Source organism: Lagopus muta, chromosome 9 (genome assembly GCF_023343835.1).
Source record: "Lagopus muta isolate bLagMut1 chromosome 9, bLagMut1 primary, whole genome shotgun sequence".
NCBI lineage: Eukaryota > Metazoa > Chordata > Aves > Galliformes > Phasianidae > Lagopus > Lagopus muta.
Window position 1 is genome coordinate 20,203,919 of NC_064441.1, and position 16,535 is coordinate 20,220,453.

At 51.4% G+C, this 16,535-nt stretch overlaps 1 protein-coding gene across 1 annotated transcript; it reads left to right on the plus strand.

The window, feature by feature from the left end:
- Positions 1-1,503: 1,503 nt before the first annotated feature.
- On the plus strand, positions 1,504-14,315 carry KY (kyphoscoliosis peptidase). Its single transcript, XM_048954787.1, has 12 exons — positions 1,504-2,217; positions 2,826-2,888; positions 3,566-3,628; positions 5,165-5,239; positions 5,401-5,442; positions 5,770-5,820; positions 6,580-6,662; positions 6,935-7,043; positions 8,109-8,226; positions 10,856-11,044; positions 11,616-11,806; positions 12,533-14,315. The coding sequence occupies exons 1-12, from the start codon at positions 2,052-2,054 to the stop codon at positions 13,432-13,434; spliced, it is 2,052 nt and encodes a 683-aa protein (XP_048810744.1). The 5' UTR covers positions 1,504-2,051; the 3' UTR covers positions 13,435-14,315.
- Positions 14,316-16,535: the final 2,220 nt, after the last annotated feature.

The window sequence follows — 16,535 nt, forward strand, 5'->3', positions numbered from 1 at the left end:
CCAGGCAGCCTGCAATCTTCTTCTCCACCCAATGGGGCTCAAATAACCTAATTCTTGTTCTACATTTGTATGGGCTCTCCTTCCCCCGGATCACCCCTGGAGAAATGACAGCTACGTGGTAAATACGTGTAATCATGCCACTCTGATAGCTTCTCTTGTTCTCTGGCCATTAATTCATCTCCCTGGGACTTAGGTGAGCATTTTGCATCCCGCAGCAAATTCAAAGAGCTGCTTTTATTTTAAAATCAACACGATAAGAAACCTTTCTCCTTTCCCTCTTCAGAATGTAAATTTTTAGTTTCAAAAATATCCTGGCACACAGACAGCTGTTGCTGGCCATGACCTTATCTCAGGCCAATGACAGATTTCCCATGCATGAGAAATCACAGGGCTTTAACAACCTCCTGAATGCCCCAGTGCCAAAACCAGAGCTTGGTGCTGATGGGGCCAATAGTGGGGATGTGAGGACATGGCAAAGTGCTGGGTGTGATATAGGTCAAGGTATGGTGGTACTCAATGACCCTGAAGCTCTTCTCCAGCCTGGGTGATTCCATGGTGATTCCACCACAACAAAGCCTTCACTTTATGATGAAACCACAACCAGAAATCTCTCTGCTCCACCCTCAGGGTATTCTTTGCTTGGGAAAATAGATGAGGAGCAAAGAAAAAAGTCCTGCAAGAAGAATTGCCTTTGCCTTGATGTTCACCATTTCTAGGGTTGCAGAACTTCCTCCAAATGCTTTCATTTCTGGACATACACTGCAGCCAGGTCATGGTGATGGCAGAGCGATGCTGTTGGCTGAAATGACCGAGTCACTGTTGAAAGAAAGAAAACTTCATCACAACCATGGACAAAATGCATTGGTTCTGCTCCCAGTTCCCATGGATTTCTTCCACTGGGGGCTTGCAGCACTCGGGCTCATAACCATGATGTAACTCAGCTGCAGCAGTGCTGCCTTCTTTTGTCAGTGGCTTCTGCCCAGATTTGTCCCTAGTGATGCTGTACCACCACCTTCCTGGCAATGGAAAGGAGCCATGCAAAGAGGATGGGAGCATGCAGTGAGGAAAGCACCAGGATGGGTGGCAGCAGCAGAGCGTGTCATGTTGGTGGGTAGACATTGGCGCAAGATGGACAGCAGGATGAAGCAGACAAGCAGCCCAGGAGGGCGAAGGGCTGAAACCACAGCGGCTGCCCATGGGAGAGGGATGGCAGGGAGGAAAGGGTGCTGCGGGCAGGGGAGCCAGGCGAGCAGCGCTAAAGGCCAGCAGGCAGGTGGCGAAGCAGCGACCAGAAAGTCACCGCAGCCATAAATCTCAGGGAGCGGAGACGGGCAAGCCCCAGGTGGCTTGGCAAGGCTGCTGGCGAGCCCAGCGGTGCCCAGGCGGTCCGGCCAGCAGCCGCACAGTGGGACAGAGGCCAGAGATAAAATTAGAAAAGCGTTTCCCTGCCAGCCCCGGAGCCGCTAACCCTGCAGCACTGCCCTGTTTTTGGGCTGGGGGTGTCGCTGGAAAAGTAGGATTTTTTGCTCCATGCCGCTCCCGCTCGGTGCCTCTGCAGCGGGAGGGGGGTGGGAGGATGATTTGCTCTTTCGGGACAGCCCGTTTGGCAGCAGGCAGCTGCCCCTGCTCGCTCTGCTCTGTGCACCAGGCGTGGTGGAGAGGCAGATCCCCCCACCCCGTAGCGGCTGCCGGTGCACTCTGATTCCAGCGGCTCTTCCCAACCACGCCGGGCTGCAGCTCCTCTCTCAGCAGCGCAGGTTATGATTATTTCTGTCCCTAAGCATCCTTTAAGTTTCCACTTGGGGACAGAATCAGAAGGGAAAGCCTTTTAAGGATTTCTGCCCGCTGGGGAAAGCGAATCCCCCCCAAGCCAAGAGAGCTTGCGAGGGGGATTTGAGTGCAGGCAAGTGCTCAAAGCCGAAAGGGCAGAGAGAGGGGAGGGGGAGCCCAGGGCACGCTCTGAAACCAGAGCCCCCGGCCGAAGCGCGGCTCCTTCCCCCGGGCAGGTCGTTCTCTGCCTCCTGGCCGCGCTCGGCTTTGGCAGAGCACGGATGGTGACCGAGCGAGGCAGCTCGGCGCGGCGGCAGCTCAGCGGTGGCCCTGCCGCGATGGGGACCGTAGAGCTGAAGGACGGTGCCGACGCCGTGGCGATCAACCTGCTGCTCATCGTCCGCCCCGAGCGGAAAGGGCAGAGGGACGGACTGACGGACGGCGCAGGTAAAGCCTCGTCCCAGGGAGGGGAGGGCGGCAGGTGCCGCGCCGGCTGGGGTCAAGGAGCTTTGGAGCAGGGCTCGGGCTTTTCCCATTCCATCTGTTGCATTAAAAACAACAACAACAACAACAAAACCCTAAACTTTTTTTTGCAGGAGAGCCGATTTCTCCTGCACGCTGCTGGTGTGTGCCGCTGTGCACCCCGTCCTGCCCCGTGCCCCAGCACGAGACAAAGCCGCCGGGTGCGAGGGGTGTGCAGGCTTTGTCCCCACAGGTGGCTGCCCAGAGCCATTTATAGGTCCGGTGCCATTTCCCTGGCTCCCAGCCTTCAAGGGGGGGGGTCTTCCGAAAGGCTGAAGCCGTGTTCTGCAAACGTAGGGAATCCTCCCTGCTGGAGGAAAGGGGGGAAAGGGGAGATTCTGCTCGAAGCCCTCAGGGGAAGGCTGACTGCTGTGTTGATGCCCGCTGGTTTGGGAATTGATAGCAGGAGAGAAGGGAGCTGCATGGAGAGACCCGATTGCCGTACTTGTCCGCACATTTATGTGGGAAATAACGCCCAGCTGACACCCTGCTGTGCCAGCACTGCCTGCCAACCTCGTATTTGTGTTGTACAGGTCTGAAGGATGATGGAAATGGAAACAGCAGACCGCAGCCACCTCCGAAGAGAGACTTCAGCGGTACGTTGTCTTCTCATCCTGCGTGTGGGGAAACCCCGCTATCAAAAAGCAGCATGCAGTGTCCACCCTCCAGTGTTTGGTGCCCAGCTCTGCAAGGTGCTGGGAGCAACCTGTCCGCTTCCAGCGCTCCGTAGGCTTTGCAGGGCACAAAATTCTTGGGTCACTGGGGGGGAACCCCTCCATGCTCTCCTCACACTGCAACCAAGACACGTGTTGGTGACATTGGTGACGGAGGTGTTGGAAGGGCAGGTAGCTCTTTCAACCCCTTGGTACCACAGGGATTAATGAGTCCCCCCTTTATCATCCACATTACCATCTCAGTGGGCCACTTTCTTCCCCACGTAGTACAGAGCAAACCTGCAGGATCCTCAGCTTTCCCAAGAGCCCCATGCTGTCCATACACCCCCAAGGTCTGGGACAGCCCAACATTTTGGCTGCGCCCAGTGTGGTGAATGCACATCTGGGCATCTGCCAGCCTTGAGGGTATGCAAGCTCCCATGGCCCCTGTTCACATCACCCCATGCCATCACCTCATCCTGCACCACCATCTCACCCCATTCCATGTCCCACCCAGCGCCGCATGCAAGCCCTCATCCACATCCATACTGCTCTGCAGAGCTGACACTGGGCTCTCTGCTCTCCTCATGGCACTGAGCTGTCTATCTTCTTACAAACAGGCCAACAAGCCCCCAAGGAGCTCCACAAGCAGAAGCAAACTGTTACTTCCTACACTAATGAAGGTAAGTGGCCACCCAAGGGACATGAGTTTTCCAGAGCAGAGATCTGGGGATCTCCTGTTCAAACAGTTTTGTAACAAAACATGCTGGGTCAGCCCAAACTAGCAAAAAATACCCTACAATGATCCCACAGGAACTCAGACAGTCCTTAGGTCCTTCCAGTCCCAAGCACTGGGGCACAGCAATACCTCTGAATGCTTCTTTTGGACTTCTGAGGACTGTTAAGTTGTTCCCAACATAGCTACGGCAAGCAGACAAGTGTCCATGAGTCCCATACCACAGACACAAAGTCAGGAGGCACGTAGGGACATTGGCAAAGGGCCACCAGTGCCCTGCATCCTCTCAGGGTGGGTCAGCATTGCCATCACCCCCTGACCTCCGAGGGCAAGGAGGGTGCAGGGCAAGGAGCCGTCCCACAGCAGAGCAGGGCCAGCTGCACCCCAAAGAAGTCATTGGCCCACAGGATTAGTTTTTATCATTTTTTAAGTGCTGAACTTACTGGAAGGAGGCATCCCACCATGCTAAATTTGTTTCTGGAAGAAAAAAAAACACATTAAAAATCTAATTAAAAAAAAAAAGAGAGAGAGAGAGAAAGGGGAAGTTGTTGGCAAGTAAAACGCCCACAAAATCCAAAGATAAAAATAATCTTGAAAAATAAAAAAGCACCCCTTCAAATATAAAACCCTAAGGAAATCATGGTATGTGCCCAAAGGGACGCCGCTGAGAAGCAACCGCATAAGGAGGGCTGAACCCCCTTACATGCTTGCCCCAGAGCACAGCCTCTTTCAGACAGCCTGGGTAACTGCTTGTAAGACTTCCTGACTTGTTCCTTCCAGTTCTCCCTTATGGCCAGAGCAGAGCTTTGAGCAAAGACCCCCAGTCTCCAGCAAAGCAGTTGGGAGCACCCTGGTGTGCAGAGCACCGTGCTCCCAGCCACTGCTGCCCCTCACAGGCAGTGGCCTTTGCCAAAGGCTCTCGTATCCCAAGCCAAGTCATTTCCATAGCTTTGAGCCTTTTTATGTGTTATTCCGAGAAAAATCAATGAAAGCCATTGATTCTCTGTTTACCGTATCTCCATCAAGGACTACTTAATAGGGCAATAAACCTCTTCTTCAGGCTGCCACATGATCCTCACTGAGGACTTCTGCTTTATCGCCTGTTACACTATAACAGACTGCCTTCTTTTTCTTTCTTTTTTTCTCTATGAGAACTGGGAAAATTTAGATGTTTTTGAGATCTACATTAGGAGCCACCCTGGGCTTTCTTGTGGTATGGTTTATTTGTTCTGCCAGGAAAGTGCAGAGCTCTGGTCCCTTCACAGGGCCAGAGGTGCTGCCTGATTTGCTACAGCTGAGCCATTTCAGTTGGACTTGATGACCTTGGAGGTCCACCCCAACCCGGGTGACCCCATGATTCTAGATTTGGGCAAACATGACCTGGGCTTGGCTCACAGACCCCTTGGCTTGATGCCACTCACCTTCCCGTTCTCTTGCTGATTAGAGCTCCTTTTCCCACTGTGTTTGTCACCATTTCTTTCAGGAACCCACGTGACAGTGGAGATCCATCCCAAGGGCACCTCCCCGCAGTTCTTCAAGAAGCTCTCCTTTGGGAAAGGTACGTTCCTGGCTGGGGAACCACCATGACCATAGCACAGAGGACATCCCTCCCTCTGCAGGTGTCACCCCTCTGAGCCAGGGAAACATCGCACCCCTATGCCAGGTACCGACTGCCATAACCTCACAGTGCCTTCGAAAATTGTGTTGGTGTCATTACAGGTCCCCGGAGATTGCCCAGCCTGAGAGGCCAGGACAACAAAGGTGAGGCTGCCGGCCACCACACAGCCCCGTGCTGGGGGGTTGGCCCTGGAAGGAACCCAATCCCACCTCCGTCACTGGGGCTGTCACCTCAAAGCTCTGGAGATGCCACCAGCCCCTGGGCCAGGTGCCAATGCACATCCTTCAGGCCATTCATGGTTTGGCTGGCATCTGATGTCTCCAGGCTTGGGGTTGCAATGGGAGACATCCAGCAGCCAAGGAGTGCAGAGCACAGGGATAGCCTGGGGACTCAGAATTCATCTATTTCTCTTTCTTCTTCTTCTCTTGCCAAGACCTGCTCACCTCACACTTTCTTGTGTTGTTTTCCAGCTTTTGAAAGGACCGAAGCCCCAAGGCCACCCAGTGCAAAAGACCTGCATGGTAACTATCTGCTGCACCCCATCCCACATTGGCCCCAGGTAGAATCATAGAATCATTTGAGTGGGAAGGAACCCTTAAGGACCATTTAGCCCAATTCCCCTGCAATGAACAGGGACACCTACAGCTCCATCAGGTTCTCAGAGCCCCATCCAGCCTGACCTTGGGTGTTTACAAGGATAGGACATCCACCACATCTCTGGGCAACCTGTGCCAGTGCCAGGTAGGAATTCCATCACTCCTAAAAGCTCCTGCAGGGCACAAAGCAGTGATCTGATTTGTACTACCATGACCACATCCACCTTCCCAGTCCTCCATACATCCATAGTGGCTTTGGGACCATCACACATTGGAGGTGTTCTCACAGCTCCGTGCCCTGATGCTGCAGCCAGGATCTGTGCTCACCTCCCATCTGCCCAGCTAACATGCTGAGCTACTCCAGACCTCACATCTGCGCTAAGCTTTTGCAGCTATAACCTGACAAAGATGAAAACTGATAACCAATTTTAAGAAAATATCCAGCTCCCAAAAGGCGACAAGTAATTTTCAGAGCAGTATGTACCAGGAACATTCAAACACATAAATCTGCTTTCTCTCTCCTATGGTCAGCCTAATAGCCCTTTGCAGGGAAAGCTGAGATAAACAAGGCTCTGCCTGCACGGGTGCCCTCACACTCACTGTCCCTGAGCACCCACTGCTGCCATCCCCTCAGGCAGGAGCAGCCCTCCCTTCCCCAGACAATGACCGCTTGTTTCTTCCCAGTGTATCCATGGGACAAATCCTCTCTGAAATCCCTGGCAGTGGATCTACAGAAATTTGAGAAGCTGGATGCCTATGCATTAAAAGTAAGTCTCACTTGTGCCTCCGTCCCTCTTCCCTGCACACATCAGCAACAAACACCCCTCTTTGGGAGGGAACCTGTGACCAAAAATACATCTTGCTCAAAACGTGGAATTAGAGCTTTGTATTTCTATATTTAATGAAGCTCAAGCCACAGCAGTGTGCGTGCTGGCAGGTGGGCTCTCAGCAGCTTTAGCAGGACTGGGATGAGGAAGACAGGGGATCCACACTGCAGTGCTTTTTCATGCCAGTCTCACAACGCTTTCTCTTCCACCAGGTGAACACCAAGAGCAGCGTAGAGGAGCTCGTCCAAACCCTGCTTAAACAAGCCCGGACCGACCTGGAGAAAGTCCGTGTCATCTGGATGTGGATATGCCACCATATAGGTAAGCTGGGATCTTCCACTGAGAAGATAACACTGCTGCTCCTGCTCCCATTATGCAGCTGTTGTAATTTACTCTGTATTTTGTGAGTGGTTGGTGGAAGGAAGTGGTCATGGCACTGAGCTATTGGAGCTCAGGAAGCATCTAGACAGCACTCTCAGACACAGGGTGATTTTTTGGGTGGTGCTGCATGGGACCAGGGGTTGGACTCAGTAATCCTATGGGTCCCTTGCACCTCGGGACAGCCTATGATTTACCCAGAAATGCACCCAGTGTTTATTCCACCACCTCTGCTTCCACGCTCCCCATCCTAGCACTGCAGGACCCTGTAAGGTTTGCGTGCACATGATTTCTTACTATCTGATGGCTCTGCCACCCCTACACAATTTACTGAAAGATGCAACCACAGCAGTCCCACCAGCAAAGCAGCTGGAGCATGAAGACAAGCTGTCAGGCACCAGAAGTCAGTTGTCACATCCAGAACCCTTCTGCCCCACCAGAAGTTTTGTCCTCACTACTGCCCTGAATCCAGTTTCCAGCAGGTTCCTAATGGTGTTTCTCTGATGGACACATCAGAGCAGGACCTCAGAGAGGTCAGCTTTCATAAAACCTGTTTGGTTGCTGTTTCTGCCAATATCAACACCCTTCTGACCCCATGGGAACCACCGTCATGAGTCTCCCTTGCTTCTTCCTCCCAAACCCCAAAACAAGCAGAACTGGAGTTTCAGGAGTAACCAAGATGTAAAGAGAAGGAAGGAAGCAGAAGGGAAACCTCTCCCATCCGGAGAGCATGATGATGGCCAGCTGGATTTCCAGGTTGCTTGCATTTTGCAAGAGAAGTGAGGTACTGGAACGGCTGCACAGGGAGGTGGTGGGGTCACCATCCCTGCCTGGAGGTATTCAGAACCGTGGGGACGTGGCACTGAGGGACGTGAGCAGTGGGCAAGACGGGGGTGGGCTGGGGTTGGACTCACCCTGGTTGTGCTCACAGAGATGGAAGCAGTACCAGCACTGCCCCCACGCTGCCTGGGGCCTTGGGATGAACTTTGGCTGTCTTCCTTCCTGCAGAGTACGACGTAGTGGGCTTCCATAACAAAAGCCTGCGGCTGTGCGAACCCACGGACGTGCTGCGGACGGGGAAGAGCGTCTGTGAGGGATACGCTGGGCTCTTCCAGCAAATGTGCAGGTAAATTAAGCTCAGGAGCATTCAATGCCAAGGAGGGTTAACATCTGTTGTCATCTGTGTGCCTGTTCTGTCTGCCTTTGCATTGACTGATGTGACTTTACGCAGGACGCAGAACTTCAGCTTTCAAACCACGCTGTGGAAAAGCAGCAAGTCCTGGAAAGGTCAATTTGGCTCCCTCCCCACTCCTTCCCCAGCATAATTTGCTTTGTGCCATCTGCTGAGCTTCGCATCGCATTAACATAATGGCAGATGAAAACACGGAGATAATTCGGTTAGCAGAGCCTGGGTTTTTCCTTCGAGTGTCTGCAATTGAAGGTTAAAAGCATGGCAGGACTCAAACCCAAAGGAAGGAGCTGCCTGCAGCACACTGCTGGGGCAGAGTCAGGTGAAGCCCAGCAGGAGCTTCCCCAGCCCTCCTGCCAAAGCCCAGGTCCCCACGGCCCCACGCTGCTCCCAGCTGCCATCCATTGACCATCAGCCATCAGCAAGCACCATTGGCTTTCCACACCATCCCAAAAAATTTTGGAAGGTTTTCACCATCAAATTAACAAAATCTAATAGGAAAAGGACCCGTTTTAAAACAGACAAATGCCAAATGCTAATGGTACTAACATGATAGATACTTCCAACCAATATCCCATGGCATCTGATCTTGCTTTTTGAAGAGTAAAATAAAGAAATAGGATGACAAAATATGAATTTATAACCACATCTTACGAACCAGTTATTAGCAGTTAGAAGCAGGGGAAATTATCATCATCTGTTCATTAAAAAGCATATGCTTAGTTCATTAAAAACAATCCTTCCAAGGAACTCTCTTCCTATTTAAAGGCTATGTTGGTGCACCCCGCATCTCTCCATTCCAGGCTGGGTAGCAATTCTGAGAGGCAGGGGGGCTCCCATCACCCAGTCTATCAATGAGCTAAATACTCAGCTCCTTCTCTGAGAAACCATAACCAAAGCCATCTCTTTCTTGCAAGACAACCCCCTCGTTCTCCCTTCTTGTGGGTGAACTCTCCAAGTCTGGAGAAGCCAGACTTGCTTCTTTTTCCAGATGAAATCATCAAAGTCAGCTTGAAATCAAAGGGAAGAAGCTGCCATTGAACTCAAGTGATGCCCGTAGCAAGATCCGGATTGTTTCCTACTCCTTTTGAAGCAGAGAAACAACTCACCACCTTGGTGCACCAAAACACTTAACCACCTTGGTACACCAAACAGATGTCGGCAACTGCTTCTCAGCTCATTTCTTCCAGGTTCAGATCCTTGCATCTCAGTCATTTTCCACCATCACGTTGCCAAGTCAAGCAGGAGATCCTCCATCTTCCCCCTGCGTGGTGAATTTATCCGTGTAAGGTTCTACACAAGAGGCGAGATGAGATCCCATGCTATTCTCATCAAGGCCGTTCAGCTCCCACGGGATGCTGTAGCCTGCTTTTGGCCTGGTTTGTATCAGGGACCATCAGTGGGACGTGCTGATCTTCCACTTGGGAACTCTGAACACACTCGAGCACAACTCCTGCAGTGCCACTTCTGGTGCTTAAGTGTGAGCACAGGGCAGGATTCCTCCCGCAGCGTTCTGCCTGCACACCCCAGCTAACAAGAGGTCTGGACAGCCCAGGAGCATCTGGTGCTGCTCCCCATTCCATCAGCAGCACACTGGTGATGCCCATCCCTGAAGGTGCTCAGGGCCAGTCTGGATGGTGCCCTGGGCAGCCTGAGCTGGTGGGGGGCACCCAGCCCACAACCAGGGTTGGGACTGGGTGGGCTGTAAGGTCCCTTCCAGCCCAACCATTGTGTGATGCTATGAAACTGTTTGGGGCCATTCCCCTTACAGCAGCATCAGCTCCAAAATAAAAAGTGCCCCTCCATGAGCACCGCCGAACTGCCAGCGACCAGCCAGTAACCACAGCTATCAGACCTGGCTTCTTTACAACCATGCTAATTATCTTCCCCATAAATGCCACTGTTCCCCTCCCTGAACTCAGCCTGCATTATGCAGCACACACAGTTTGTCACTGAAGGTATCTGCTCCAGCAAACACGCTTCTCAATGAAGAAGAAAAATGTCAATACCGTCCTACACAAAAGACAATCCTCGAAGTGTGGCAAGTTGAGATTAATGCTGAAATGCGATGCTAACATTAGAGTCAAAGCAGAGAGCTCATTAACACACTGCTTATTTCAATCCTATTTACACTTCAACAAGTATTCATTATATATATATATATAAAGGGAAATGTGTATTCGTTTGTAGCTTGAGCAAGCACAAGGCCACACTGTAAGGAAATGCAATCAGACCCCACAGCACTGTGAGGTCTGAGGCTGAGCCTGCTGCCAAGCACTGGGCTTCCTGTTCCAGAGAGAGCACAGGCACGAGCAAACACACTTTTAATTTGTAATTATGTAGGCTAATTGTGGAGAGCATCAAAGGGATTCCGCTGCAGAACAAGACAGAGAGCAGCGTGGCACTCTGTCTTCGTCCTCCTCCACCAGCCCTTCTGCACTCATGGTGCATCAGGCAGAGGGGCAACTTTCCAAAAAGGACAGAGAAGATCTCCTTCCTCCTGTGGAACACTCCCCAGTGCCTATGCAGAGGCTGAAAGAAAAGCAAAATCCTTGTTCCCTTTCAGTTTTGCAGGGATCCAGTGCATGAAGCTGTCAGGGTACTCCAAGGGCTACGGGTACAAGATTGGGCAGACCTTCCAGGGGAACTCTGACCATGCCTGGAACGCCGTCTACCTCGATGGGAGGTGGCACCTCCTGGACAGCACCTGGGGAAGCGGCACTGTGGACGATACCTCAACCAAGTTCACCTACAGGTAAGGAAATATTCACTGTCTAAGCACAAAGACCTACCACAAAGGTGAGCGAATGGGCATGGGGAAACCAGTGGCAAATTTCATGTGGCACTGCAAGAACTGAAGCACTTCGGCTGCCCATGCAGGGGATGGAGCATGTTCCTATGCAGGCAGAAGCTCAGCAGCTTCTGGAGGTGCTACTCGGTTCTTTGCTTCCATTCCTTGTGCTTTGCCTCCATTTAAGCAATGCAATGAGATGCTGGATTCCTGGCTTTTGGCTGTCCCAGCAAGTGCCTCACTTTCCAATGCCAAGAAGAGCCTTCCTCCATCCTTGGGAGCCTATCATCACCGGGACAGCCACACGCCTTGGTTTTATCCAGAAGCATTTTGCCTTGGAGATGCCATTTTCCAGCACTTTGCCTTGGTGATGGGAGGCTCCGGTCCCTTCTCTCCTTGGAGATCTTCAAACCCACAGCCCTCAGCAGCCCAAAACGCTCCAACTTCCTCCCACAAAACCACCACCACAGCACAGCGGAAGAAATAACTGCTTATCATTACTCATTTTCCTTTCATCTCTTCCTCCTCCTTCCAGATACAACGAGTTTTACTTTCTGACTCACCCGGCTCTCTTCGTGAACAATCACTTCCCAGATAACAGCAACTGGCAGCTCCTCAAACCAACGCTGACACTGAAGCAGTTTGAGAGCAACCTGCAGCACAACAGCGACTTCTACAAGCTGGGGCTGCTGGATGCACACCCACAGACAGCCCTCATCCAGACAGGTAAGCCCTTGTCATGTCAGTACCCAGAGTGCAGGATTAGAAGCATTGCTGTTCATCTATTAGTAAATATAACCTGACAACGAGATTAAAGCCTTTTGCCGAGTTCCAAATTTTGATTTACAGAACAGTGCATAGCCAGGCTCTTCTTTATATTTCATACTGAGCACCCTGAGTGCACCCTGCAGCTCTGACATGCAGAGAACCCTAAATTTGGGGTCACCCTCCCCAACCCCTTAAAGGGCTGCAGGAATTAAGCTGTTCCCCATGGATGCAAAGAACACAGTTAAAACTGAAAGGCAACAACACTGAAGGGTTTCATGTCCCCCAGCACGCTGTGAACGGGCTTGTAGGGCAGCAGAGGATCTCATGTCTGTGTGCCTTTCTCCAAAGCTCCTTGGGGCAGCTGCTGGGCTGAAATCAGGCTGAGCCCATCAGAGTCAGCCCTCTTCGAGCACACAGGCTGCTGGCACTTGCACTGCACACACGCTTTCATATTCCACAGGGACACTTTCAGTTTATATTCTACAGGAGCACAACTCCATTTCAGTTTATGTTCTACAGGATTAATGCAGGCTTGCGAGCCAAGGCCACTCAGACCTTGCTCTTTCTGAGGGGCACTGATTTCTGCAGACAGCTGCAGCTCCGTAGGGCAGTGGGTGGGTTCATTTTCCATACAAAAAATGCACTAGAACTCCAACGTGGTTTCTTTTCTTACCTATTTCATAGAAAATGGAACAGCCACCATATCAGTGGAGTGCCGCCCTTCCACACTATTCACCTTTAAGCTGGGGGGAACAGACGAACAAGGCTTGCTGACCTTGCGGAAGCAGGGCATGAAGCTGGAGATCTACCCCCAGAAGACGGGACGCCAGGAGCTGCAGATATTTGCCAGACCCTCCAAATCCACAGAAGACGTCTACACCTGCGTGCTAGAGTACACTGTGGAGTGCAAGTCCGTGGACAAGAGCAGACGCTTCCCAAAGGACCTGCACCAGCCCGTGGGGCCCAGCTGGTTCACAGAGAAACAGGGCTTCCTGCGGCCCTCGCACCCCGACCCCATCATTCACACCAACGACGGGCGCTGCTCCCTCACCTTCACCATGGGGAAGGACATCAGCATCCTGACCTCGCTGCACGCCGACAGCAGCCTGAGCGAGGAGATGAGCAGGCAGCACATCATGCAAATCCACCGCGGCAACCAAGTGGAGTTTAAGGTGCACCTGCCCCACGCGGGGAGCTTCGTTCTGAAGTTCTTCACCAAAAAGAAGTCGGATCCCGGCAGTTACACCTTCGTCTTCAACTACCTCATCACCTGCCTGAACACCGAGGTGAAGTGGCCCGCCTTCCCACTGAGGTACAGCAGGTGGGCAGAGGGCTACGAACTGCTGGAGCCGCTCTCCAGGCTGCTGCCGGCCAACCGCAACGTGCAGTTCAAGCTCAAAATGCAGGGCATATCCAAGGTGCTGGTGCAGGCGGGGGACACCTACACACTGACCCTGAGCAGAGACGGCTTCTGGGAGGGAACCTGCAACACCGCGGGGTGCACGGAGCTCTTTGTCATGGTGCACGAGAACGCCAACCACGGCTACTACTCACATATCCTCAAGTACGACGTTGAGACGCAGTAACGCCTCCTCTTCGTTCCCCGACTCTCCTGCACCACCCAACGCACCCCAAAACCAGTACAGCTTTAGGAGATCGTTTGTTCTCCCAAGCAAAGTTGTTCCTTTGGCGTCTTCCTGCAAGACCAAGGCCTCAGAGGAGTACAGAGACAGAAAATCCCATTACAAAGGGATCAACCCCCCACCCAAGTTGCAGTAGCACTGCCCAGGCAACGCTTTGGAGAAACCAGTGGCCATCCGGCCTTGGGCCTTCAGCAGCAATGGCTGCTTTCTAAACTATGGACCATAAGAGAAGTCTTATTACGACTACTTAGAGTAGCACCCTCTGGTTCTGAGCAGCACTATCGGACACGGGGAATTTCAGGTGATTTAAGCCAGGTTTCTTTAGACATCCCAGGAGAGAGAAGTGTTGGGAAGGAGATATAAAGTGACGTTTTCTTGTGCACTTCATTGTCTTACGCATTTTAGGGATACTGCGAAATGACTTCTTACACCGAATCTTAAACTCAATAAACAAAATAATTTTTACCTTTTTATATTAGAGCATTTGAACTGTAAGCACTTTTTTTTCCCTGTAATATTAGCACTGTAATCGTATCTCAAGCATAGAGGTGTTCGCGCAATTAAAAATACAGCAAGATGGAGAATAAAGCTCTTGATAATCTTTCCTTCCTCCAATTCGTCTGTGCAGAACTGGAACTGCTGAGCTCACGGGGCTGTGTGAGGCTGAGTGATGGTATGACCACATACAGCACATCCCATAACCTCCCCCTGGAGAACCATAGTGCATACAGCTGTCTGATATGGAGCTCACCAACACACCCTGTAAGGTCAACGTCTTCATACACCTCTGATGTTAGTGTGACCTGATGGACATTGTGTTTGCTCTTGGATTTACAATAAATCTGTTCTGGTTTTGCATTCTGTTTCATTGATCAAATGACACAAACTCCTCCTCGCAAAGATGCAGCATCCTGCACATAAAATGTGTGGGTTATCCCAGTACTTCCCTCATCCCCACCAAGCAGGTGAGAGTTTTTCATACTTTCAGACAAGAAAGCTCCATAAATGACATAGAACCATAGAGTCATTAAGGTTGGAAAAGACCCCTCAGTTCCCTAAGTCCAATCCCAGCCCATCCCACCATGCCTACATCCCTCAGTGCCACATCCCCACAGTTCTGAACACCTCCATGTGACTGCCCCATCTCCCTGTGCAGCTGTGCAGTGCCTCACTGCTCTTTCTGAGATTGAATTCTTCCTGACATCCAACATGACCTTCCTCTGATGCAACTTGAAGCCATCACCTCTCATCATACTGCAATTATCTGGGACCAACCCCCAGTTTGCCACAGTCTCCTCTCAAGTATGGAGAGTTTGAAGTCCTGCCCTCCTGTGGGCTGGCACTGCCTCAGTGAGCACTGGGTGCCAGCAATGGGCACAAAGGGAACAGAGGACATTTCCTTGCACATTGTTGCCCTCTGCCTGGTGACATCCTGGGGATCATTCCCTCCTCTCCTGCAAAGTGCTGCAGCGCTCAGACCTTGCAGTGACACGCACATACGTAGGCACAAACATTTAATACTTTAAAGGGAAAAGTGACCAAAAAGCACTTTTACAGCCACAACTGCAGCATGCTGGAGGCAGGCAGAGCCTGCGGCAGCTTCAGAGACACTGCCCTGCTGCAAAGAGAACTACCACAACCAAATTGCCACCTTTGTCTTGCAAGCATAAAGCAAACATCTGGCTCAGCATCTCATCAACATCTCAGATGTGTAAAAGATTCTCTGGTGCTACTAGAAGCATGAGTTCAAAGGCAAAAAAAAAAAACCCTTCTCCTCGTTCATTAGCAATACAGCTGGCACTCATCAGAGGGGCTGTATGATGCCATGAAGGCACAGGGGAGCGCCTGCAGAATGTGGCACCCCTAGATGAAAGGGGCTCAGAGGCCTTGCTGTGACACCTTCCCCCAGCACAAACACAGCTCTGCCTCCTCCCCTTTGTGAGAGAAATGCACGTTCCCCAGCAGAGATGAGGAGAGCACGTCTGGCAGTATGGATAACCCACAGCCAACCCACACAGGAGCTGGGCCAGGCTCTAACCCGACAGCTCCCCTGCAGCCAGCTGTCCTCTTTAGAACAACCTTTTACAGCTCACCCCGGTTTTTGTCTAAACACCCCGTGACCAACAAGTCCTTACCTGAGATGTGGATGTTCCAGGAACGCCAACCTGTGGGCAGCTCTGAGCACAAACTCAGGCCAAAGCTGTTTGTAAAACACACGACCACGCGGGCAGGCAAATGACTCACTGTGTAAATGGCACAGAGAGAACTCAGGATGGATCTGAAGGTTTCATCTTTGTTCAAAGAACTGCAGAAGAAAGGCAAAATAAAAGGACATGTTGATTCAGAAGTTTCCAATTCTGGAATGCAGAACTGCCCAGCAAGGCACTGGCCCAGTTTTGGCATGTCAGGAAGGCTGCAGCCCGCCTGCAGGCATCACCTTGCTGAACACACCTGCCAAACCCAATGGAAAAGAACTGGAAAGCGAGGGATGCTTCTGTGCCTACATTTGTCCATGCAGAGGTTGTAAAGGCTCAGCTATGGGAAGAGTTGCAGTACACCTCTCTGGAAGAAAGGCAACTCCACAGCAAACAAGTTCTCTCACTCAATTTGTTGAGCAAGGACTCAAGGAACAGATCTTAGATGTATTCCAGTGCTGCAATTCAACCTGACTGGAAAGTGTCCAAGGCACAGCCTGGATTGCAACAGGCTGATAGCAGCCCATGGCAGCTGCAATTACCTCTGCTGGACAGATGGATCTCACTCACTTCTGTGCTCCTCTCCCATTCAATTTCATTGTCACTTCCAACCACTGTTCTTTCTTTTGCAGAAGCTGCAACCAAAATCAGAATACAGCTATTCACTTTTCAGTTATCTTGCAGCACTTCAAGCAGCACACGAGCAAGATAAAGAAGCCAGATATCATACAAACAGCAAAGAGCAGAAGATGAACCAGGAAATAATAATAATAAATTCCAGTAAGGGAAAAATAACTGGGGAAAATGCGGGTGGCCCAAAGGAAGAGGAATTCTATTTCTTGCTTCTTG

What these genes read in the sequence shown, in the direction of transcription:
- KY (XM_048954787.1), top strand. Translation starts at nt 2,052, where the DNA reads ATGGTGACCGAGCGAGGCAGCTCGGCGCGGCGGCAGCTCAGCGGTGGC. An exon ending in TGGATGCCTATGCATTAAAA is followed by an intron (nt 6,663 to 6,934) that starts GTAAGTCTCACT and finishes CTCTTCCACCAG; the next exon opens with GTGAACACCAAGAGCAGCGT. An exon ending in GACAGCCCTCATCCAGACAG is followed by an intron (nt 11,807 to 12,532) that starts GTAAGCCCTTGT and finishes CCTATTTCATAG; the next exon opens with AAAATGGAACAGCCACCATA.